General features: G+C 38.8%; 1 protein-coding gene and 1 long non-coding RNA gene across 22 annotated transcripts in view; both read left to right on the top strand.

The window, feature by feature from the left end:
- The first annotated feature begins 12,819 nt into the window (after positions 1-12,819).
- The window catches only part of CFH (complement factor H), a 170,342-nt gene continuing 158,419 nt past the window's right edge, over positions 12,820-24,742 (top strand). For all 21 annotated transcript variants that reach the window (XM_087960797.1, XM_087960794.1, XM_087960801.1 and 18 more), the window contains exons 1-2: positions 12,820-12,968; positions 23,985-24,176. In XM_087960797.1, the coding sequence (XP_087816923.1) occupies positions 12,902-12,968; positions 23,985-24,176 (259 nt within the window). In that variant the 5' untranslated portion in view covers positions 12,820-12,901. The remainder of the gene's footprint in view (positions 12,969-23,984; positions 24,177-24,742) is intronic.
- Positions 15,367-18,819, top strand: LOC148131291 (uncharacterized). Its single transcript, XR_015748683.1, has 2 exons — positions 15,367-15,881; positions 16,325-18,819. It is a non-coding gene; the product is annotated as an uncharacterized LOC148131291 (long non-coding RNA).

Below are 24,742 nucleotides of genomic sequence, written 5' to 3'. Positions count from 1 at the left end.
ATTAGCTAAAATGGATTCATTTAATAACTGCCACAGAAAAAGGGGTAAAATCAGGCGCGGTCATGTTGTGAAGCACTTAATGACCACTGTGATTTACAACTGTAATTCAGGCTCAATTACAGTCAAGTTGAGAACCACCTGTATTGCAATGCTGTCATCTTTTAAGGCAAGTACCAGTGATAATGTAGATATCTATTCAACTGTGCTGGATATGCCACATCCATACTTTTAAATCTTGGAGCTGCTTTTAATGGACAAAGAGTCACATATGTAACCAGGCTTAATTTCAAGAGCTGCTTTTACTTTTTACTGCATTGTTTGATATTTCTGCTACTTTTACAATGTTGCAATGTTTGATTGGCAAATTATTGCAAAAAGATTGTTTACACACTGTTCCGAGAAGAGACTCCCTCTGACCAGTCCTTCAGCCAAAAACAACTATAAACTTAATTTGAGGTGGACAAAGTTTAAAAAGAGAATGAAGCAATAGACCATCTAAAATAGGAGGCATTTCTAATGAAAACTGAGGGATGGGAATGGGAGAGAGAAGCTGAAGAAAACATCAAATATATATTACAGCAGATTCCAAAATCTGAAAGCAGTAAAAGTAGATATTTCAGATGCATTTATCCAAAACAACATGTTACATTTCCTATATATTTCTAGACTTCATTGTATGGGATTTTCTTTGTTTTGCTGATTTCTACCATGTTATTAATTGAGACCCTTCAGGGGTGTAGAAACAGGATAGCTAGTTCTCCCTCATCTGAATTGAGGGTGTGGCTAAATATTCAATCATGTGAAGATAATATAGTGAATTTGAATGTTTTTAACCAATGCAAGTTGCAGCAGTGGGGTTGACGAGTGTCCATATGTTTAAGTTTTATAATATAAAGATTGAAATGTTTTTAAAATCGCTTTGCTACTCAAATTCTTACACTAGAGAAATTTAAGAGGTTGAGGTGCAGCAGTCAGAAGAAGAGTGATGTAACCAATCCCTTGTTGATGTTTTAAAAACATAATAACAATTATTAATCTTTCTCTACTTCAGAATTATTGCTATTTCTTCATTTTTTTGTTTGCTTTTATTATGATTCACTTACTTTCTTTTTGATCCATCCAGATGGATCCATATCCTGTGACTGAGGATAACAAAAACATTAAAAATTAGAATAAGAAGAAATGCCATCTTTTGGATGACTGATTTACTATTATGTATGTGGCTAGTGGTAGGATACTTTTTAAATCAACATATAAAAACAGCAGTGTTGTTTTTATACACATATTTTCAAACTATATTCACTAACGGGATAGTCAGTATTCCCCATCCTATTCCACAGATAGACATCAACTCATCTGGCCATGAGACAAATAATACCACACCTGAGAGTAGAAGATTAGCTTGGAGAGCTCAAGGAACATTATAGAGAACACACAATTGCTCCTGGAATGTTTAACCAGCTGGTTATTTTTTGTCTATTCATTCAATCTGGGACCTTTCCCAGTTGTGTAATTAAGGATACCTTGGAAGAAACTAAATAAGTAAAACATAATATGAATCATCAAATAAACATCAACAAAGTCAGAACAATCTCTGATTCAGCCAGAATGGGCTGTCCTCTCTTGTGCAGACTGCCCTGCTCTTTCTAATAATTAGAATAGAACAGAACAGAACAGAACAGAATAGAATAGAATAGAATAGAATAGAATAGAATAGAATAGAATAGAATAGAATTTTTTTATTGGCCAAGTGTGATTGGACACACAAGGAATGCATATTGTCATGCCACTATTGGAGACTGAAGCAGAGGGAGACGAGGAACAGCAGACAGAGAGTAGAAGTGTGGCTCCAGAGGTTGTGGAGGAAGCTGGGGAAGGGCACAGGCCAGCTGGGCAGTCAGAGGAAGACCCAAGCCCATCCCCTCTCCATCCTAGGATACACAGGGAGGAGAGGATAAGGGAGAAACATGAATGGCGTGGTCTATGGGGGAGGAAAGGGCCTTGATCCTTTTCATGGGCTGCAGCTGTGAGAACTGTTTAAAAGGACAGACTGCTCATGGGCCAGTGCTGGAAACAAATCATGAAAATATTTCTAGTCTGTCTGTTCTTATCTGAATTTGGCGTCCTTCCCAGTGTGTATTCCGATTTCTGTGGATGTCTTCAAGCCCTTATCTTGCCTGGTTTCCTTAATTGCTTCAGTGTGATTCATGTTGTTTTTTTTCTGTTTATAATTTATAGGTATTTTTAGTTTGAACAGCATTTATTCCTTTTTGTAAGTGTTTGTGGGGGAGTTTTTATATCCAGTCAAATATCCAGTCAAGGATATTTGGAGCTTTGAAGCCAAGTTGAAGGAATTAAAGGGGCTTCACCTGTTTTTGTGACTGTTGATTTTGTATCCCACCCTGGGTCATCACACATATGCTCTCAGTGTACATAAAAGAAAAGATACATTCATCAAGAATCATAAGGTACAACACTTAATAATAGTCATAGGATTATATAGTTCATAGGGTACAATAAGCAATCAAATCATACTAGGAAACAGTCAATAAAATCATAAGGATACAAGCAACAAAGTTACAGTCATATAGTCATACGTAGGAGGAGATGAGTGAAGGAAGGATGGGAAGATTCATAGAAATAGTAATAGTAATACAGACTTAGTAAATAGTTTGGCAGTGTTAAGGGAATTATTTGTTTAGCAGAGTTATGGCAGTTGGGAAAAAATGCTCTTGTGTCTAGTTCTGGTGTGCAGTGCTTTATAGCAGGGGTCCCCAACCACCGGTCCGCGGACCGGTACCAGTCCATGGAACAAGTCCTCCCGGGCCGCTGGTTTGCTGGGCGCCGCCATCTTTTTTTGATGAAAAAGTGCTTCCGGTGAGCTTTTCCGGGTAGAAAGCTCACCGGAAGCACTTTTTCATCAAAAAAAGATGGCGGCGCCCAGCTAATGCCGGTACCGGGCCGCGCCATAAAAAAGGTTGGGGATACCGGGCCGCGGCATAAGAAAGGTTGGGGATCACTGCTTTATAGCATCGTTTTGAGGGTAGGAGTTGAAACAGTATATATCCAGGATGTGAGGGGTCTGTAAATATTTTCGCAGCCCTCTTTTTTGACTCATGCAGTATACAGGTCCTCAATGGAAGGCAGGTTGGTAGTATTTTGTTTTTTTCTGCAGACCTAATTATTCTCTGAAATCTGTGTCTTGTTAGGTTGCAGAACCAAACCAGACGGTTATAGAGGTGCAGATGACAGACTCAATAATTCCTCTGTAGAACTGTATCAGCAGCTCCTTGGGCAGTTTGAGCTGTCTGAGTTGGCGCAGGAAAAACATTCTTTGTTGTGCTTTTTTTTTGACGTTTTTGATGTTAGGTGTCCATTTTAGCTCTTGAGATATGATAGAACTTAGAAATTTGAAGGTCTCTACTGTTGATACTGTGTTGTTTAGTATTGTAAGTGGTGGTAGTATGGGAGGTTTTCTCATAAAGTCTACCACTTTAATGCAGCTTGCCATGAAATATGGTAGCAAATATATTAATACAGATATCTCTTATTTGGGAATAATTTTATTTATTATTTCCTGTGTTTATTATTTTTATAAGTAACTCAAGGCAATGAACATATTCAACATACCTTCTCCTCCTATTTTCCCATAACAACTTACCTGTGAGGTGGGTTGGGCTGAGAGTGGCTGGCCCAAAGTCACCCAGCTGGCTTTCATGGTTAAGATGGGACTTGAACTCATGGTCCCCTGCTTTCTGCCTTATCTACTAGAGCTAGACCAATATTGTTCTCCTACCCATCCCACCCAACAAGTCTTCTTTTTTTTAAGTTTACATATAACCCAGAAGGGAAATTTGTTGAATCATGTTGATTTCTCAACAAGTAATGGGTAACATATACTTTCTACTGTAAACATAGACACACATTATTTGGAAATACGCTCCTTGAGCTCAGTGGAATTTGATTCCAAATAAATGAATTAGGAATCATGTCTTAAATTGCTTTCAGAAAAATAACTTGTACAAAGAGGCACCTTTACTATAATACTGTTCATTTAAAAAATATAATAATAGCAGAAGCTCAACTTTCATAACGATTTCTGTTATACCCAATGGTATCAGATTAACCTTAGGCTATTTCTCACCTCTTTTATTTATGACAAGAGCACTGCAACTGGAAAGACTTATCCCTCACTATTAAGAAAACAGTTAGCTATTGCAAGATTAATTGTTAAGTGCAATGAGAATTATTTCTCAGCACAGGTCTGTTCAATTGTCTTACTGAATTTCTGATAATGCATTACTAGATATGAAAATCAATTCTTCTTGCTTTGATTTCTGAAAATTTTGTGATGTTGGAATATGTCTCATTAAACTCAATAGAATTTGGATCTAAGTAGCCACCCTAGAACTGAACTTCTAAGAAACTGCTCTTCTAATGCCCACATTCAAACGTAATGCTAAACATAAAAATAAGCTTAGCAAGCTTTGATTTTGTATGCTATCTTGAAGGGCTAGCCAGGAAATAGGATTCTGACTGGAATGCTCTGACTGTAGCAAGTGCATGATTTAGCAGATGTTTGTTGTGTATACAATTGCCAGAAACTTTTATATGAGCACTTATATGACATTGGATATTTGTAAATGAAGTAAGTCACCTAGGGATGTCATTTGAGGTAAATCATTTTGAAGATGGTACCAGTACTATTTTTGATCCCCCAAAGATACTGGCTACATGGTTATTTACTGGCTACATGGTTATAATTATGGTTATAATTATGGGCTGGATGAGCATGAACAGGCAAGGCAAGGTCATGGTAGCATAGTAAGAATGTATCTCAATTTACATTGTGCAAGCAGTCCAGTTTGGAAGCTCTCCTAGACTCAGTGTCATCCAAGGAGTGGGTGTGATCAGGAACATTTTCTGTCACCATAGGAAAGTACATTATGTAATGTTGTTTGATGTGACCAGGCCTTGCTACAGCTACTGACTTCCTTGGGATCTCTATTCTCCCTTCTTATAAAACACTTAATATAAGAGCAGGGGTGGGATTCCACCAGTGTAACAACTGGTTCGGTGATCGCACTCTTTGACTTAAAATTGAATTACGCAAATGAAGCTATAATTAACAGATAACAGATAATCAGAATTGGAAGGGACCTTGTAGATCATCTAATCCAACCCCCTGCCCAAGCAGGAGACCCTACACCATTTCTGACAAATGGCAATCCAATTTCTTCTTGAAAGTCTCAAGTGATGACGCTCCCACAACTTCCAAGTGTAAGCTGTTCCATTGGTTGATTGTTCTCACTGTCAGAAAGTTTCTCCTTATTTCCAGGTTAAATCTTTCTTTGTTCAATTTCCATCCATTGTCCCTTGACTGGCCTAGAGGTGCTTTAGAAAATAGCTTGACCCCTTCTTCTCTGTGGCAGCCCCTCAAATAGTATGCATAATGTTTGTTTTTAACCCTAACCCTTAAGTTAAATTGTTTTCCTTTTTTATCATTCTTCTTACTAATACAGTGTTTATCACAAAGAAAAGTTATGCAACTTTCAACTAAATAAAAATAATAAAATCATTGTTTTGATTCAATTATGTCATACAACTTTCAAAAAGAATTGCTTGAAATGTGGGTTCCAGGCAGTGGTGGGCTCCAAATAATTTAACAACCAATTCATCCTAAAGACTGTGTGAACATGGTTGGGGGGAGGTCATGGCCAACTCATTGTCACTCATGGCAAGGTGGGGTGGTGTAGGCAGTCTGAAGCGGCGGTGGCCAGAGCATTAGACTTACCTTTGTGCAACAACAGCAACAGTGATTCTCTGATGCCTCATCTCTCGCTGCCCAACAACCAGGGTTTTTAAAACATTTTTTGCAGCAGGAAAAGGTGGGTGGCTACTTCCGGCCTTTGTTGGTGCAGCTGGGCACACAAACCCACCCCGAGACACTGGCCTGCAGCTACTGGCAGTCTTTTTTCAGCACAAGAAGTCTGCAGCCACCATTTTTTTCAGCATGAGAAGCCTGTAGCCACTGCTTTTTGTCGGCTGGAACTGAACCAGGAGCGGTGGCTGGAGGCTTCTCATGCCGGCAAAGAGGTGGTGGTTGGTGGCCCTCAGGGGAGGCATTTTCTTTCAGGCCTCACATCCAGAAGGCATCAGGGAAGCTGAAGCTGGGCCTGAAAGGCAGCCTCACCTCGCCATGTGTCTCTTCCCCACCAAGGTGGTACTTTGGTTAAGCGCAGCAAGACTGGAGTGCCGTCAGCCTTCTAGCCCATAGGGCTTGCACCATTCTCACAGCGGCGGCCTGGCATGTGAGTGGAGGCCATGGGGAAGGCCAGAGCCAGGGACAGGCTCATTCCCCAATTCAAGGTGAAGGGCAAGTGGGTGGCATGTGGGCAGAAGGTTGGTGAGAGTCAGGCCCAAAAGGCAGCAGAGCCTTCCATGTCTACTCCGAGGCAGCCCTTTGGCCGAGTGCCTTACCTTCGCAGGCAGCCATGGTGAGCAGAGTGGGCAAGGCATGGAGATCAGCTGGGCCATGTGGTCTGGGCGTGCAAATGAAAGAGCCAGGTAGTAACTGGGCACGTGGATGATCTAGCTACCGGTCAAGGCAGGCGAGGTGAGATAGAGTGAGGTGGGCTGGGGTTGGTGGGGCCAGCTAGTGGTGAGATTTGCTGATTCGCCAAACTGCACAGAACCTTAACAACCAGTACACCCGAACTGGTGCAAACCTCTGGTTCCAGGACATGTGAAATAAACCTGACAGCTGACTGGAAATATCTCATTTCTGTCTGATGATAGGGAGGTATCCTTTTTGATGAAATAATCTTCTGTGGGCTATAAGCCCTCATTATGGCAAGGGGTTAATTATGCCTTGGTATGTATGTATGTATGTATGTATTTATTTATTTATTTATTTATTTATCCATCCATCCATCCTTGGGCCCTATCAAAGTGCAAAGTTCCAGACACAAATTATTACTAAAATTGGTAATTTTAATTTTAAAATTTTGGTAGTTATGCCTTTTAATAGCATAGATATTAAAAGCATAGATTTGTTATAGTTTTGGTTTTTGGAGAAGAGTTGTGTTTATAAAATTATATTGCAAAATAAAAATGAATTATAATAATTCATACTTATTTTTGTATATACATTATTTTTGATGGATCAATTGTAGATCAAGCCAAAATCACCCCATCCAACATTTTGTCCTCACAACAGCCAATTGGATACCAATGAAAATTCACAAAGAGAGCAAGATATGGATTTTCAGCTACCCAGATTCTAATTTTTCAGATGAGTGGCCATACAAATGTTTTAAATGAATAAATGATTGAGATAGAATTTTTTTATGGATGATAATTTATAGGTATAACTGTAGATACATATACCTATTATTAATGAATGCAAACTCTAGAATTGTTGTTTGTCGATCAAGCCAAACCTACCCAGTCCAATATTTTGTCCTCAGAACAGCTAAATGGGTGCCAATGAAAATTCACAAAAATGACTACATGTTTTGGTTGCAAGCTGCCCAGAATCTGTTTTTCCAAGGTGATGGCCATAAAAAAGTTTTGAATAAATAAATTAAATGAGATAAATAAATGAATCTTTATATAGATGAACTCTAGCAATTGGAATTGTCAGGCTCTACTGTAAATAAAGAGGAAAATAATGACTTAATAGCCTTATATTCTATGAACTTCTAATCTGAAATTATGACCTGTAATCAGATGACATCTGCACTACATTTTCTGGTAGCACATACTCTAGTTTGAGTTTTGCTTAAACTCTCCCCATTCAGCTTAATTGAACAACTCCTTCAAAGCATTTAAAACTTTGAAGAGAATTAAAGTTATTTTCTATATTTTTCAGGATTCTTTTTTTTTTCAGAAAAAAATTCAGAAAATGTATGTGGCTGCTCACCCAAAACAAAGAATTTTGCTTAAGATGTGCAGGATAGAAGTCCTAAACAGATATCAGCAAGGCTTCAAAAGATGGATCTGCTGCATTGCCAATCTATATGTGGGAAACCTTGGTCGAATATCAACAACAAGTGGATAATAAAATGGTTTGTATTATATTTCAAGGTCTGATTAGTTCTCCTATTCAAAACTTTAAGGAAATACTTTATCACTTTTCTAGTGAAAAGAAATCTATGAACATTAAACAAGAAAAATTACTGGCAAAGATTAATAAGTATGAGTATATTGCTCATATTATCAGCATTTCTTCTTGCCTATCTTGCATAGGTTAAAGTCTCTTGCACATGTAAATATTTTGAATAACCATATTAGAATGTAAACAGTACTGGTTTCATTTTGCTTTATTGCTATGAAAGAAGAAAAGTGGGAAGAAAGTCACATGTCATACTTCTACACACATTTACACTTTTAAATTCATTCCAATCCAGCAGGATGTTGGAAATAAGGGGCTCAAATTTTTGTCTGCACTTCAACAACACAATCCTCAGAAAAATTACCAGAGTAGGCTCACTCTGGGGTTGAGAGTCAAACTAGCAAAAGAAAAATCAACTCTGAATATAGGATAGGTCTAAAGAGGGGTGGGGGCTACGGAGAAAAAACAATCCAAAAAAGTTTCCCCAATGCATTCTTATGGGTATTTATTTATTTATTTAGCATATGGCACATGTTAGTCAGGAATCACCGAGGTGGCTGGCTGCCTCTGGGAAAGGATTTTTTTTAGGCAGTGTTATCTTTACCCGCGGGACACCTGAATGCTGGTAGGCAATCGGGGGAGGCTCCTTTCTTGTCCCTCCCTTTATTCGCCCACAGGAATCAAGTCACCGAGCTGCTGACCTCAGAGGTACCAGCATCTTACCACATGAGCCACCGCAGCCCCCCTATTCTTATGGGTAAAGAAGCTGGACAGAATCAGAATGTTGGTGATTGTACCCATCCAGTCAACATTCTTGCTATTCTCTCTTGCTCATGTGATCCAGAGCAAAAATGAATATAGCTGCCTAATGCTTCCCAGTGTACACATAGAAATGCTTCGGTATAATATAAGGATAGAGCAGAAACACACATACAGATGTAATATGTTACTTTATTCTACGGAAGAAATACAGATACCTCTACTGGCCACTGCTAGCAAAGGATTAGAAAGTGTCTCACAAGTCATGCTATACCTGCTCTCAGGAAAGAAGGAAGCAGTGGTGGTATTCTACTGGTTCGGCCCAGTTCTGGTGAGCCGGTAGCAGCGATGAGCAGCGGAGACCGAACTGGTTCTCTCCACCACTCTGCTGTTTGGCCCACCCTCCCATACTGATCTTTATCCGCTGAATTTGAAGTGCAACTGCTTTGCACGGCACAGAAGAGTGCTGCGCGGCAGCTGCTGAAGCGACTGGGATCGTGCAGGCTTGCAGGAGGTGCGTTAGAACACCTGCGCAAAGTGCGTGTTTGGCACGCACATGCATGCAAAGTGTGTGCATGTGTGCAAAGAGCGCCCACCAACCACACCCACTGAACCAGTGGCAAAAATATTTGAATCCCACCACTGGAAAGAAGCCAGCTTTCCATGAGGAAATTCATTGGGAGAGTCATCAGGAAATAAGAAGTCACTCCCACTGATTTTTTTTATTTTTTTTTGTCCTCCCATAGTCATTCTGTTTTTCTATTTGGGCAAGGAAACATCTCTAAACCAATGACATGTGATTCTCATTCACAGTGTTCCCTGACTTCTTCAGTCCATAGTGGAAGCCCGGGGAATTTGTTGAGAGAAAATGTATGGGGATCATGTGACCACAGCTGACAGTGGGTTTGGATTTGCAACTTCATTCCTGGGAAACATGCAGAGAGAAAACCAAAGGTTTGCAAGGAAGGTTCCAAGTTATTTGATTAAGTCTCCAACTCAAGCATTCTTCTCCAGTCCTTTTGTGCTTGATCAAATAGGTTATGGGTTGTCTAGTATTTTGTCATGGGTGGTTGTCAAGCCCAGTAACCACAGAGTAATTTCAAGATATAAAATGTATTTAAATAATTTTATGGCTGCTGGGTTTTGTGAGGAGAAAAAAATATTAAGATAACCTTGATTGTCACTTTTTCTATTTACACACTGGCACACATTAAAAATGAAATTCTGAATGTATGCCAAGTCAGAAAAGTAAAAGTAAGGAAAAAGATGGAAAGAGACTTTTTTCTCTCACAGTTCCATACTATGAAAAATTCTTGATGTTTAAAGGTTTTGTAAATCTATATGAATGCACATAAGGCAAATCTGATTCTTAAGGCAAAATAAAAGCTCCATTTTTTGATAGTTGATTAAATTGAAGTATAAAACTCCCAGTGTCATGAATAGAAAAAGTAGAATAGAACTTTCTGCCAGCTAATCTACTTTTAAAAGTTTGAGGTTTTCTCTCTGATATTCAAATTTTTTTTAAATAAAACAAAACACCTCATCAACCACAGCTGCAAAAGCAAGCAGCCTTCCACAAAGTCTTCTGACTACAATTCCTGATATCCCCAGCTATCATAGTAATTGGTACTAGGTTTTAGAAGGCTGATCTAGACTTAGCAGAAGTATTTCCTCTTGTTACTTTGTGAGTGTTGTAAAAGGTGGAAACTTCCAAAGCTGTTTTTAACATCAGACTACCAATAAATTCAGTTTTTAAAAGAACGTTGATTCTGATAATGTGAAGGCATAACATGGAAAATTGGGGCAATCCTTTAAAATAAGTCTTTTGCAATGCAGGGAATGCAGACATAATACCTCTCTTAATCCATTAAGTACTGTAGCTGTGTCTTTTTCCAAATTCATAGGGGTGCTTCTTCAAATGCTCTCTTTTTTCCTAGATCATGAGACAACTGTACTAACCTAGAAAAAGATATAACTACTTTTTGCTTCTTGCACTTTCCCTCATATCATGAAGCACATTTTTAAAAGTTTAATATAACCCTACTAACATATATATTTATTCATATAAATTTATTGATCGTTCCTATGGATAACATACAGAACAAAATTCTTACTCTACAGGAAAGCTAAAAACTTATTTGATTAACGTGGCTATAATAACAGCATCTTGCAAGTCTATTGTTTCTTCTTCCTCCTCCTCCTCTAGTAAATTAAGGAGACTTCCAAATATTATCTTATTGCTCTGGATTTAAAAAACATTTCAGCCACTTTTGCCTAAGTAACAGTTCCTGCATTTCTGTCTGGTTATCTTTTGTACATCCTAACCTTATTCTCAGTACTCTTAAGCATACTAACTCTTTGACAACAGGAAAGGGGCAGAAATTATTTGGAAAGAGGGACTCAGATTTCTATGGTTGCTTCAGTGAATGAAATGGTATGTAGGAATGACCTCCTGAAATGGGAAGGGGAAGGGAAGAGATGCTAAAGGACCTTATTCTGTACTGCTGCTGTGCTATGGAATAGGTCAGCCCCACCTTTTCTGTTTTTATCCCCCAAAGACGTTCCTCTTTAGCCAAATCCTTTTAGCTTCAACAATTAATAATTGACTTTCATTACTCTATGAGTAATGTTGTTGTTAACTTGCTTTATTTTGGAAATCACCTATTTTTATTGTTACTCAGAAAAGCAGTCAAATGAAAACCAATCAAATGAAACCTGTTGGATCAAAAAGATCTACATTAGTGGAACATTGGATTAAGGCCAGAAAAAACCACAAAGCAAACCTGGAGTTGCTCTTTGCTTATTTCCCAAATATTCAAAGTTACTTTTTTGGGGGTGGCAGTTTTATGGTTAAAAGGCTTTGAGCAAATTGGCTCCTGAGCTAAACATACAATTTAAGATATTAATAACTGCCGTTTCTTTTTTCACAGGGCCTTGACGGATGGACTGATATTATCCCAGGAAAATATAATAGAAGATGTGAGTCAAATTTAAGAGGGCCAGTTTGGTTTCATGGTTAAAGCTACTTGGTTAGAAGCCAGGGGATTGTGAGTTCCATTTTGAGCCAGGCACGCACTCTCTCAGCTTTAGGAAGATGGTAGGGGCAAACCCCACTTCTGAAAATGCTGCCAAGAACATTGCCTTGACTTGTTCGTATTGTTATAAAGAGGAAGGTCATTCAATGAACCATAGAAACAACAGTTTCTTCATTATTGAGGGCTTACAGTGTGTATAAATCCTGGCCAGACATTGCAGTTAGAACAACTGCTCTTTGGTAATTTATTTCCCTATGAGCAAGGTATATCCACAAACACACCCAACTAATTTGCTGAGGCATTCTTTATAATTTGCTGTTCTGTGCTGCACACTCTTTAATAAGAGCCATCCCCTGACAGCAAAGGGTACTCACCTTTCCAGTCACAGCAGACTCATGAAAAGAACAATGCATTAGGCACTCAGCAACCAAGAGGTAACAGGGAAGGCAAAGTATTGTTAGATTTGCTGTTTAAAGCCCCGGTCCAGAGCGGAGTAAAACTGTTGTCAATTTTGCCAAAAGGGCAAAATTCTGTGATCTACAGAAACTTTTCTCTGACAGCTTCTGCTTCTGTGGTTCTGTCTATTGTTAAAAACTGAAAGATGGAGAAAAACAGGATTCCTTTAAACAACTCACTTCTAATGCTGAAAGAAACCTGATAACAATGCCCCTATTTGTTAAAGGAAGCCTGAGAGGTTGAAAGCAAACAAGGAAAAGCTAGTTGAGAAATTGGGTAAATGTGTTTGCATATAATTTACATAATTCTTTGATGGTCTGACCATTACCAAAAGGAAAAAAAAATGCACCAAAGCTGAAAGGAAGAAAGAAAAGATTGGTTGCCTATGTTGCAACAGGATCAAGGGGGAGTGACCAATGAAGAAAAAGCTCAAAGTAAGTTATTCTTTGGAACAGTCAGAAGAGGCAGAGTAAGAGAGGACTACAACCTAGGAAGCCTTGTAAAAGGGCAAAAGTGCCCTTTGCCCAGCTCTGGAATGGCTTTCCATTTTCTGGGTTACACTGTTCTAGTCCTATTATTGGAATGCTTTACTGCTGTGGCTGGTAAGTCAAAAGTTTAAGTAGATGTAGCATTTGATAATAACAGTATTGGGGGGATGATAAAGCAACATTTAAATAGACAATGTTTAAGCATAGATCTTTTTTAAAACAAAAAAATGGAACCCTAAGCGCCCCAATGTAAAGATACACACCACTTTTAGGGGCTCTAGATGAATTCTTTTCTTGTTTTTGGTATGGAATTATTGGAATAATTTGAATCTGCTTTGATTTCAGTAAAATTGTCTTGTAATCTTTACTTAGCAGTCACATATGTAGTTTGCATTTTCTTGTTAGATTTGCAGACTAATCTACAGACAAACATAACAAAAGCAAAAAGTTCAGGTATTTGGACGTGAATGTTTACATTATTTTTACAATTTTCTGCCCTGGATTAATCCAAAACAAATTTTTGAAGTAATTTTCATTGTCTGCAAGGAAATTAATAACACAGTCAGAAATGAGAATAACACCGTCTGGCCATGTCTATTTAGAAGTAAATCCCATTGGTTCTAATGGACCTGGTTTATTAAGTATGCATAAAATTGCAACATGTACTGAGCTATATTTAAATTCCAAAGGCATGCTGGTAAGACTGATTTTTACTAAACGACACAGAGGGTAGTCTTAAATTTAGCACTAGCTAAAAATTGCAAGCATTGATGTTAAAAGATGTGGAGGAATTTCTCATGCAATTTTAGAATATTAAATATTACATTTAGCCAGATTGTTTCATTGCATGCCTACATCCTTACCTGAGAGTAAGTCTCATCAAAGTCTGTATGATTCATCTTGACTTGATGCATATAGAATTTTCTTGCTGAAAATAGCACACAGTAGAATCCTAAATCCACAAGAGAGTTGTCCTTATTGTTTTTTGGAAAATTAAGTTGAAATCAATATTAATGTATTACATTATAAGGACCTATGGTAGATATTTCCTTATTTTTGATTTAGTTAGTCTTCTATTGTATTATCACTGAGAACAATAATGAGACTTATTCCTCACTGATGATTGGATGCTACTGGAAGATCATCTAAACCTCTAGTGAGAAAATAACCATAGCATCACATATAATTTTATTTTGTACACTATAGCTGCAGTTCTGTATTCATTCTAGTAAACTTTTAAAGGGCATTGCGTTGATATTTTTTCTATTTTTGTGATTTGTTTATACAGATGCAGCTACATTACAATAAAAAGTATAACAGGTGTATTATTTTATTTTTCTGCCTGCCCTATATCAAATATTTATTATATGACAAGCAGAAAATTACTAGGCAACTGACAATATGTACTGATTTTTTAAAATATAACATTACTTTTTTAAATGAATGTTCCTCCTATTGGATATAAAAGGCTATTTCAAGAATTGCCACCTTTCACAACCTCTTGAAATATTTATTCTTAAATTTACATAAGTTTGTTTCATTAGTTCTCATATAGTTCTAAACTGTACCAGTTATTGTAATAATGCCAGGGTGGGGGGGAAACTGATTTCAAGAATGTATTATACAATGCTCCTGGAAATGGGCATCTGTAATTATTCCAAAGTGAATGTATGAATTTCCACTCCTTTGGATAGTTATTGGAGAAGTAACCAATAACAATCATAGTCACAGCTAAAAGCAGCTGTGAAGCAGCTTTTAGGTTTGAGAGCTGCCAAGTGGAATCTCTACCGATGCTTATCAATTTTAGTCTTATTATACCTGTTGCCAAAAATTTCTAACAAGAGGGGGCTCAAAGGGACGTTTCATCTCAAATCCAGATGTTGTTCTCTTCAGTATCTTTTCTTATTGAGATAATATACTATTATTTCCCTTTCAGAACCAAAGGTTAAATTCAACTATATTACTTTCATGAAATCAATAACTGTAGATTAATAGAAATACATAAACACAATAATGATTTGAAATAAGTTATTCTCTCTTTCAGTTCTCATAGGCTTACTTAGAAAATGCAATCTCTTGTTGTATAACCCAACAACCAGAGAGAGGTTTTTTTTTAAAAAAAACAACCAATATATATTCAACTTGAAACAATTAAACAACCAATGGCACAGTCTTTCTGCTTCTGGGCTGTGTTTGATTTTTATTTTTATTTTTGTACATTCCACTTGCTGGCCCAGATCCAAATCCCATTTGGTTACTCATTGCTTCTTTCAGTTACAATCCATTCTCCAGCTATCTCACACTGGGCAATCCTTGTTGTCTTGACCTCAGTCCTGTTTCAGGTTGACATGCTAAGGTGGCATCCTTCATGGATGGAAATTGCCTGCCAATCTATCACTCTTGAATTCCAAGTTGGTGCCCAATCAGGGCACATGACACTACCATACTGTATTCTTTTCCTTTTGCTCTTAAGCAATCTTTCTGTCACTCTCTTAACTGGAATGTTTTGTCTTCTGCGTCCCTTTTCTCCTAAACTGCCTGGTTTATGAGTAATCTTTCATTTTAAAGCTTTCCACCTTAATCTTGAATAATCAATCAGTCTCACTTAAATTGCTGACTGTATTTTGTCATGCAGCCTGTAAGCAGGAATAATGGCTGAACTAACCATAATGCCACTTATAGACATTGTTTCCCACAACAGAGACAGAATAATCAGGCTACATAAAACTCTCAAATAAGATGACACATGTGAAAAGAGTCATGAGGCCCCAGAAGCTAATAACCTCTGATTAATAAAATATTCAGTGTATATCCTATCAATACAGATGTTGAAACTGTTGGACAGTGTTGAGGTTCAGGGTTTAGTGACTGTGTGGTCTAACCAATAGATTTCCTGATGTTTTACCAGAAACTCTGAGTGGCATCTTCAGAGCCAAGATACACAGACAAAAGGCAGCTGAAATACGATTGACTGGGCTCTTGCCTTAATAGCTAGCTGTAATGACTTCTGATTGGTCTTTAGATGAGGTGAGTTCTGATTAGTGCAGGTTGAGAAGGGCATTGAGATTCATAAAAATGCTCTTTGCAAACATGCTGGTGGTAGATGGAATATGGCTGCTTTAAGTGTTGGGGACAGGACTAATCCATGCATGCTAAACAACATTTTCATAGAAAGGAATCCATTTATGTTCTATGAATGGGTGCAATGTAATAAGTAAGGTTCTAATAGTTATTAATTGCTCATCAAATGTTCTTAAGGATAGTACAGGTAGTCCTTGCTTAATGATGAGTCACTTAGTGGCCATTCAGAGTTATAACAATCATTCTTAAGAGGTAGTTACAACCACATTCTGGAGTTAAGGTGCAGAGAAAGAGAGAGAAAGTCACATGACTGCATTTTAGCACTTGGCAACTGCTTGTAGTGTTCTGCAGTCACATAACCTGATTCATGATTTTTTGCCAATTTCTAGGTTTTTCATCTGGTTTCCAGCAAAATCCACCCATAGCAATGAATGGACTTGCTTTATGACTGCAGTATTCACTTTATGACCATTGTGTTGGCTTAATGACCACCATAAAAAATATTGTAAAATCAGGTGTTGGTGTCTCGGCTTCCAACTGTGATGATTTACAAGATAATTTCTGTGCATTATTACAATCATAAGTTGAGGACAACCTACACTAAAGAAGGAATGTATGAGACAGAGTAGAAAATAATGTTTTGTGAAGTAGAAATGCAATTTAGCATAACCCAAGTTCAACAAATTTTATTAATTTAACATGAAAAGATAATTCATTGAATATAGGGAATGGGTTCAAGAAACAAGATTCTATCATCATTACTGTGAAAATATGCTTTTTACCAGTATCTGGTAAAAATCTTGAGAGCAAAATAAAATTCCTCATACTGTGGGCTGAGGCTGCAGCACATGCATAGGTATGAGTATATGTTCTCCACAACTGCCTTATGATATGGGTCAGAGTTAGAGACAATGACTGGTCAAAACATACTTGGTTTTCCCTGGTTTCTAGGCCAGCACCTTCCGCACTATGCCAAACGGACTCTTTTGATGTCTCATCTTGATAAATTATTGAAATTGTTAAGGTAGATAAATGAAAATTCTCTCTCTCTCTCTCTCTCTCTCTCTCTCTCTCTCTCTCTCTCTCTCTCTCTCTCTCTCTCTCTCTCTTTCTTTCTTTCTTTCTTTCTTTCTTTCTTTCTTATAGTAGTTTCAGAACAGACCTCGTAGTTCTACTGGGTATTATTTAATGTATCTCTTAACACAAACAATTTGGCTATTTGGTACAGAATTATCATTTTTAGTAGCTAAAACTGCACTCTCATTGAAACTGGTGCCATTTTTCTCTTTTCTTAGAAGTATTATTTTGTGAGTTCCTGTTTGGATTTGACTATTTGAACAACCATGAGAGTAAAGTCAGTTTAGTATAGTGGTTCAAGCTAGAAATTGGGAGCATGTGAGTTCTAGTCCTACACAAAACCAGCTTGGCCTATCACTCTTGCTCAGCCATAGAAAAAAGGCAATGTCAAACCACTTTTGAAATCTTGCCAACAAAAGGACTAGTCCAGGCAGTCATTAGAAATCAACAATTAACACAAATATACTAAAAATATCCACACAACAAAAAAGGATCTGAAAATAGATTATTTCTAGATTTGAAAGGACTGATAAAAAAAATAATAGCAAAAGATTAGCCAAGTCATCAGTTCTCATATCAACAGAAGAAGGGAAAAAAAGATAACATTTATAATGTTGATTATAATGAGTAATCCTTTGTATGTTAGTCCATAAGAAGAAGATCCAAGGACAACAGCTATGTTTAGTTGGATCAAATCACCTTTTGGTACATCAAGTCTCCCAAGGTTAGATTGGCCACAACCCTATTGGCCTTTAGGACTTCCCTAGAGACATGGTTGTGCCATCAGGCTTGGGAATCCCATAGAGAAGAGGTCTCCAAACTTGGCAACTTTAAGACTTGTGGACTTCAACTCCCAGAATTCTCCAATCCACAAGTCTTAAAGTTGCCAGGTTTGGGGACCCCTGCCATAGAGGTTTGGAACTTGCAAAAGAGCTATATTGTTCACGCAGGCTTCTGGCTGGCCTTTTCTCACATTATATGTTTCTGGTTAATTTGTTTTAATTTTAATTTTGTTTTTATTTGGTTGTTTAGTTTTTTATTTTTGAAGGGGTAGGGTTTCCTGCCTCTAAGCAGGGGGTTGGACTAGAAGACCTCCAAGGTCACTTCCAACTCTGTTATTATATTCTTTTTTATGGTTTTAACTTGTGAGCACCCCAAACTTATGTATCTGAAATGGCTGGCTATATAAATTGAAGAAAATAAATAAATAAACCAAAATGATCCAATATAATCCATGAAACATGTATTCTCCAGAAATTTTAACAAGGAAAGAAATAAGGAAGGCAAAACTCAGTTGATTACAGCCATCGTCAACAGTTCAAGTTCTTCAGATTGAATCATTTGTTAATAATTATAATCACTGACAGAATTAATTGTGTAAGACTGAAGGAAATGGCTGCTCCTCCAGTTATGGGAAAAAAAAGACCATTAGTTCTTACTCATCTTTCCTTTGGCAAGGCACACAAGATGCTGGTTCAAATTTTGAAGGGTTTCTAAAGAAATTATGTTATAGATTGACTCTTTTATGACGGTTTGGGTATTTGTGGATTACAGTCCAATCCACTTTGAATTATAGTCCATAAACATTTTTACTGCAATGAAGACTGTCTACTATTGACCTCACCCCTTTCCTAAGAGGTCTGTAGGGGGCGTGCATAAGCGCACCAACGTGCCTACTGTCCCTGTCCTATTGTGGGTTTTTTTTCTTATATGTACCAATTTCATGTATTCATAACTATGTATATACTTATACCTATTATCTTGTAAGCAATTGACAAATCAAAATAAATAAATAAAATAGTAATCATTCGCTTTGAATGGCCTCTTCGCATTTGGTCTTTCTCTAGTCAATCATGTTTTTACTATGTAACAGCACCCTCTGGTGACCGAATAATTGCTTAATCTTATAGGATACTTAAAAACATGTCTATACATAAGAGTCTCGGATGGTCTTCGGATTATTGCAGTAGTTTGGATAGATAAGTCACATATAACAGTTGTGAAGGGCAACATTTTATGTGTCAAATTTGTCTAAAATGCTCCCATTAAAACTGTAACAATTTGTTTCAATATTCTACAAGATCTGAGAAGTTCTTTTGAAGTTTCTCTTTATATTTCAGACTAGAAGTATACAGGATTGTTCTTTAAATGTTTTAATCGATTAAATTGTTGCAATATTTAACTATGTGGTGGAAAAGTTGGGCATCAGAATGAAAATATTAGTCAAAATTTGACATGAATCAATAATTGAGAATAGAAATATGTCATAGCAACACATGACTTACCTGAAATACTGTCTGCTATATGACATATTCTAAATGTGATGTGATGTGGTGGTGGAGGAATGCGATCAAACATCATTGCAGTTGCCAATTAAAAAAAAGAGATGACAGTAGAAGACATCAGGTTAGAAACCAGAAAACATTTGAGTTTGGCAAAAAGCTTTGGGCCAGTCATGCTTTCTGAACTCTGGGAAGGAGGTAAATTACTCCTGAAATCTTGCCAAGAAAACTGCAGGCCTTAGTTCAGGAACTTGCCAGGAGTCAGCACTGATGAAGGTGGTATGGAGATGAATTTCATTTTACAGAAGCTGCATAAGAAATGGTCATTTAAAAATTATGCATGTCAAATTAAATCTATTCATAGATTTTTTTTCTATTTATAGTAAATAGCATCAACAAATATGGACTAGTTGAAATCATGTATTAGCTACAGAAGCCAGATGGGTAATTTTAAGCTAGTAGTTCTGTCTAGTCAACCTAGGAAGAAAGCAATGGCAAACCATCTCTGAAAATATCATCAAGAAAATTACATGTTTTCTCCATGTAATTGCCAGACATACCCAAAACTGTTCTTTTAGTTTTAATTTGTTTCCTGGCAACTATGAACCTATTTCAAGACATTGAAAGCCTCATGCATACTAGTGGTCACTTGTTCAAGTCACTTGCAATATGATTTGACAGTGGAAAATATTGTCATCAATATTTTACCTGCAAACCTTTGATTGCCTTTGAGGTAGTCCAGTTCAAGACTAACTAATTTCACCAATTTCACTAGATCTTTATTAATATAGGCTATAGTAAATAATCTTTAAAACTAGCTTCAATGTTTGTTATTACAGCTAGGGGCTCCCACACCCATCACACCATACACATGTAATGGCCAAAACCTTTTACGCTGCCTTCTTTCACACTGATGCAGCCATGGCTTCTCTCACAACATGGCCAAGGCCTCTATTCATATCCTTCCTAGGCCTCCGTTTACATTCCGCCAGAGATCTCTTTCATACTGGCATAGCCTCTGAGGGAAAAAAAATCACAAACATTAATTGTTAAGACAATCAGGAGATTGGTCTCTTTACACAATTGTAAAGGCCTAGGCATAGAAGCACAACATTAGGGTCCAATGAGAAGGCAAGAATGTTGCAAAAGGTAGCTATTATGGCAGAAAAAGCTTGCCTTCTAGGTCCAACTAGAATTTCTTAGCTGATGGGTCCCAGAATATACTATCCCATCAGGCCAGATTGGATGGATAAAAGTGACCAGGAAGACATGTTCATCCAAGTAATTCAGTTCCAAGACATAAACTATTTCAAAGGTGATAGCACATTGAATTGTACTTCGAAGCACACCTGCCACCATTGCAGTTTACAAAGTAGTGGTGTTACATGCACCAAGTAAGCAACACCATTTATCACCGAGGCTGCATTATTCTGCACCAGCTGCAGCAGGGATAGGATTCTACCAGTTTGCACTGGTTCAGTAGAACCGATTGTTACGATTCCTGGTAGTTTAGAGAACCGGTAAAATGGGCCCCTGGCTGTCCCCACCCCTCTCCTCCCGCTCCTCCATTCCCTGCCCAGTCAGTCTTTATTGCGCATACGTGACATTGCGCATATGCACGACAATCACTGACAGCATTCTACCCACGCCCACCCACCAAGTCCTTATAGTGCATGTGTGCTACGTTGCTTCCCACGTTTTCCCACCCGCCATCACTTCTAGCAGCAGCACCAGCCAGCCAGCCAGCCAGCCATCGCTGCCTGCCTTCCACCACCTGATTTCCCTAGGTGAGTGAGGCTCTGCAAGCCCCGGTCACTTGCATGCCACTGCTGCTGCCACCCCAGTTGAGTCCCGATTCTTGGGCCAGCTAAGCCACCAACGCCATGCTGCCGCTGTCCTCAGCACTTGCAGCCTAGCAAACTTCCCCACCCCACCCCACTTGCCTGATGGCCAAGAAGAAGGCAAGCCAGGGCCCACTTGGGTCCCCACCAGCCTGCATTTCGCCCCCTCCTGGATTCTCTGTAGCTGGTGAGTCTTGCCTGCTAGGGGTGGGAGGGAGACCAGAGAGCATGATGCTATGCCACCCATATTGCCCCTTGCCTGCCACCCCTTCCTTCTGCCACTTGCTGGCCTGCATTGAATAGTAGCTAAATGTGGGCCACCACTGTGAGAATGATGCGAGTCATCACGAGAGCGGGTCTTCCTTTCCTGCCATCAGCCTTATGTTCCAGCCCATGGAGCTCACACAGTGACGGCCCACACTCAGCTAAAACACTCAGCCTGGCAAGAGGGGTGGCTGGCAGAGGGGCAACGTGGGTGGCTTCGCCATGTGCTTCCTGGTTGCCTCCTGCACATACCCAGCAGCCTGTGGAAACAGTAGGTGAGCCATTGGCAGGCTTTCACCAGGCAGCAGGGAGGTTCTCTGTTCTCCCACAGCATTGTCCAGATCAGGCAAAGAGGGTGCCTCACTTAGGGGGCTGGCTGGGGGCAAGTCAGCAGCCTCAGACAAGGCAGGCTCTTCCGGGGAGGCTGTGATGGTCAGGAACCGCCAAGGAGGGGAGGAGTCTGGGTCTTTGGGATCCCTTTCAAGTTCATCTGGGCGCTCCCTTGGCCAGCTGGGATTGGCAGAATCCAGGGGGAGGCAGCTGCTTTTGCAGACATGGAGGTTGCTGGGGTAGTGGCGTTGGGCCAAGCGCAGGGCCCCCCCCCACATCCATGGGACCTTCACCTTGACCATGGCTGCCTCTTCCGACACCATGGCCTGGGCCGAGGGGCAATTCCAGGGCCCCTCCAGAAGATCCCAATGCTGGGGAGCCGTGTCCAGGGCTCAGTCTGCCCATATGGCCACAGGACTCTCGCCTGCCACCCCGCACCCTGCCCGACCTGTGGCAGCTTTGGCGCAGCCTGGTTTTCCTGCTGGTGGACAACGCTGAGCGGCCAGAGCAATGGCAGGGAAAGTGCGCAGCCAGGAAGTACGTTAACAAGCGATGTTGGAAGCGTGTGTGTGTTTCAGGTGGGTCTCCTAGCTTTAGAAGGAGAGAGGGAAGGAGGAAGGGAAGAGATAGAGAAAGGGGGGAAGAGAAAGAGAAAGAGGGAAAATGAGGGAGGAGAGAGAGAAAGGGAAAGTGAGAGAGAGGAAGAGAGAAGGAAAGAGGGAAAGAAAGGAGATAGAGGGAAAGAAAGGAAAAGAGAGAAAGAGGGAAAGAAGGAAGAAGCAAGAAAGAAAAGGGAAAGAAAAAGAAAAGAAAAAGCAAGAAAAGGGATAGACATAGAAAGGGGGATGGAAGAAAGGGACAGAAAGAAAGAAAGAAAGAAAGAAAGAAAGAAAGAAAGAAAGAAAGAAAGAAAGAAAGAAAGAAAGAAGAAAGAAAGAAAGAAAGAAAGAAAGAAAGAAAGAAAGAAAGAAAGAAAGAAAGAAAGAAAGAAAGAAAGAAAGAAAGAAAAAAAAAGGAAAAAAGGAAAAAAGAAAAAAAGAAAAAGAGAGGAGAAAGTGAATGAGTTATATGGATGGATGGATACATACATGGAAAGAGGGAGGGAGGGAGAGAGAAAAAAGAGAGGAAGGAAAGGACACAAACCCTGGCTTTAGAAGACTCTTTGAAATAGCACAGCAATCTAAGGCTTGCCTGGAAGGGATCTTGGAGGTCATCTTTTAGTCCAACCGCCTACTCCAGCAGGAGATCCTTACAGAATCATAGAATAGCAGAGTTAGAAGAGTGTGTGTGTGTTTGTCAAAAACTCCAAAAACAGGTCAAGTAGCTCTGGGGATGTCAGTCATAAATTAGAACACTTGCTAAGCAACCAGTCATTAAGTGAGGGCCATTTGTATTTAGTTTGCCAGTCACATGGTCACGCCCACCCAATCACGTGACCACCAAACCTTGCCCTGCCAGTCACATGATCACCAAGCCACACCCACAAATTAATCCACGCCCACAGAACCAGTTGTTAAAAAAATTGAAATCCACCCCGAGCTGAAGTGCTTTTCAAGAGCAGCTCCATGTGGAATGCCCTGCAGTAGTCCAGATAGGAAAATACAAAGGCATGACTGATAGTAAGCAACTCCTCCTGGTAGAATAATATCCTCCCAGAAACCTATTTGGTTCCCATGTTGATAATATTTGATAAGTGTGTAAAAACCTTTGAAACTAAACATTTCTTTTGGGTTACTTTCCTGCTTTTTAGGATAAACTAAAAAGTTAGGAGTTAGGTGGCCTCTAGATCTCATATCTAAATACAGTATCAATAAATATATACCAAATTGAAAAAATAAAGCTGAAATTAAAAGTAGCACAGCATAAAATAATGTGAAACACAATTGTTGAAAATTAAATGAAATAGACTAAGTTTTAATTACATTTTTTCCAGCTGCACATTTCTAATTTAGGATACACATGACCAAACACTTTATAACTCATTTTATCCTTTTTTTTTACAGTTTTGCCCACCACCACATTTTACAGATACACTGCTACTACAACTCATATAAATCCAAACCAGTATGATCTGTGGCATTCTTAGGGAATGCTGGTCTGTCCAGCAGTTGATTTTATCAAAAGATAATTACCCTTATCTTGTAAAGCTACCTGTTTACAAAAGAATTAATGTTTAATTTATTTTTTTACAAGCTATTAACAAGATTTGGCAGCTAGGTTTTGCTAAATGCTGTTTCTTTTTCATTGGTGTCTAGCTGAAGATGCATGTGGACCACCTCTTAGAAGAGAACGAGAACAACCTACAGGAGAATTGAATGAAGACACATATGTACATGGACACACAATATCATATAAATGCCGCCCCGGATATGTTAAAGCTTGGCCTATTAAACTTCAATGTAATGATGGAGTCTGGCGACGATTGCCACCTACTAAGAACTGCACAGGTAAGAAATAAAATAATGTTTTGCAAAAATCAGTGAAGAAGGATACTGAAATGTTTAAGAGATATTTTTTACCATTTCTGATTAGTATTTTTTATTATAAGCCATCAAATTGATGTTTGTTCTTAGTGATCATGTAGATAGATTTTTCTCCTGGACATTCTGTCCCCAACTTTTCTCAAGTTTTCAAAAGTAAAGTCATCATTGCTGTAACTGTGTCTATCCACTTAGCTGCCAGGGTTTGAAATGGACTCCTAACATTAGAACCACCATTTAAAAAAGGACAACAAAAAAAGGTTCTTTCTGTGTCAACTCAAAAACTTCAGACTGCCCCAGAAGTTGATACAGTAATACAGAGGAATTACTGAATCTATCATTTGTACTTCTATAACTGTCTGGTTTGGTACAACAACCAAACAGGGCAGATACGCACTCCAATGAAAAGTTGCAACTGCAGAAAAACAATTGCAACCAGCCTGCCTTTCATAGAATACCTATATACTGAGCAGATAAGAACGACGACTGAGAAAATCTCTACAAATCCCTCACATCTGGATATAAACTGTTTC

Source organism: Notechis scutatus, chromosome 3 (assembly GCF_049901735.1).
Source record: "Notechis scutatus isolate UNSWTSFEM ecotype Mainland chromosome 3, rNotScu1.2, whole genome shotgun sequence".
Lineage (NCBI taxonomy): Eukaryota > Metazoa > Chordata > Lepidosauria > Squamata > Elapidae > Notechis > Notechis scutatus.
The sequence above is the reverse complement of the archived record's forward strand: the minus strand, read 5'-3'. Positions and strand labels throughout refer to the sequence as shown.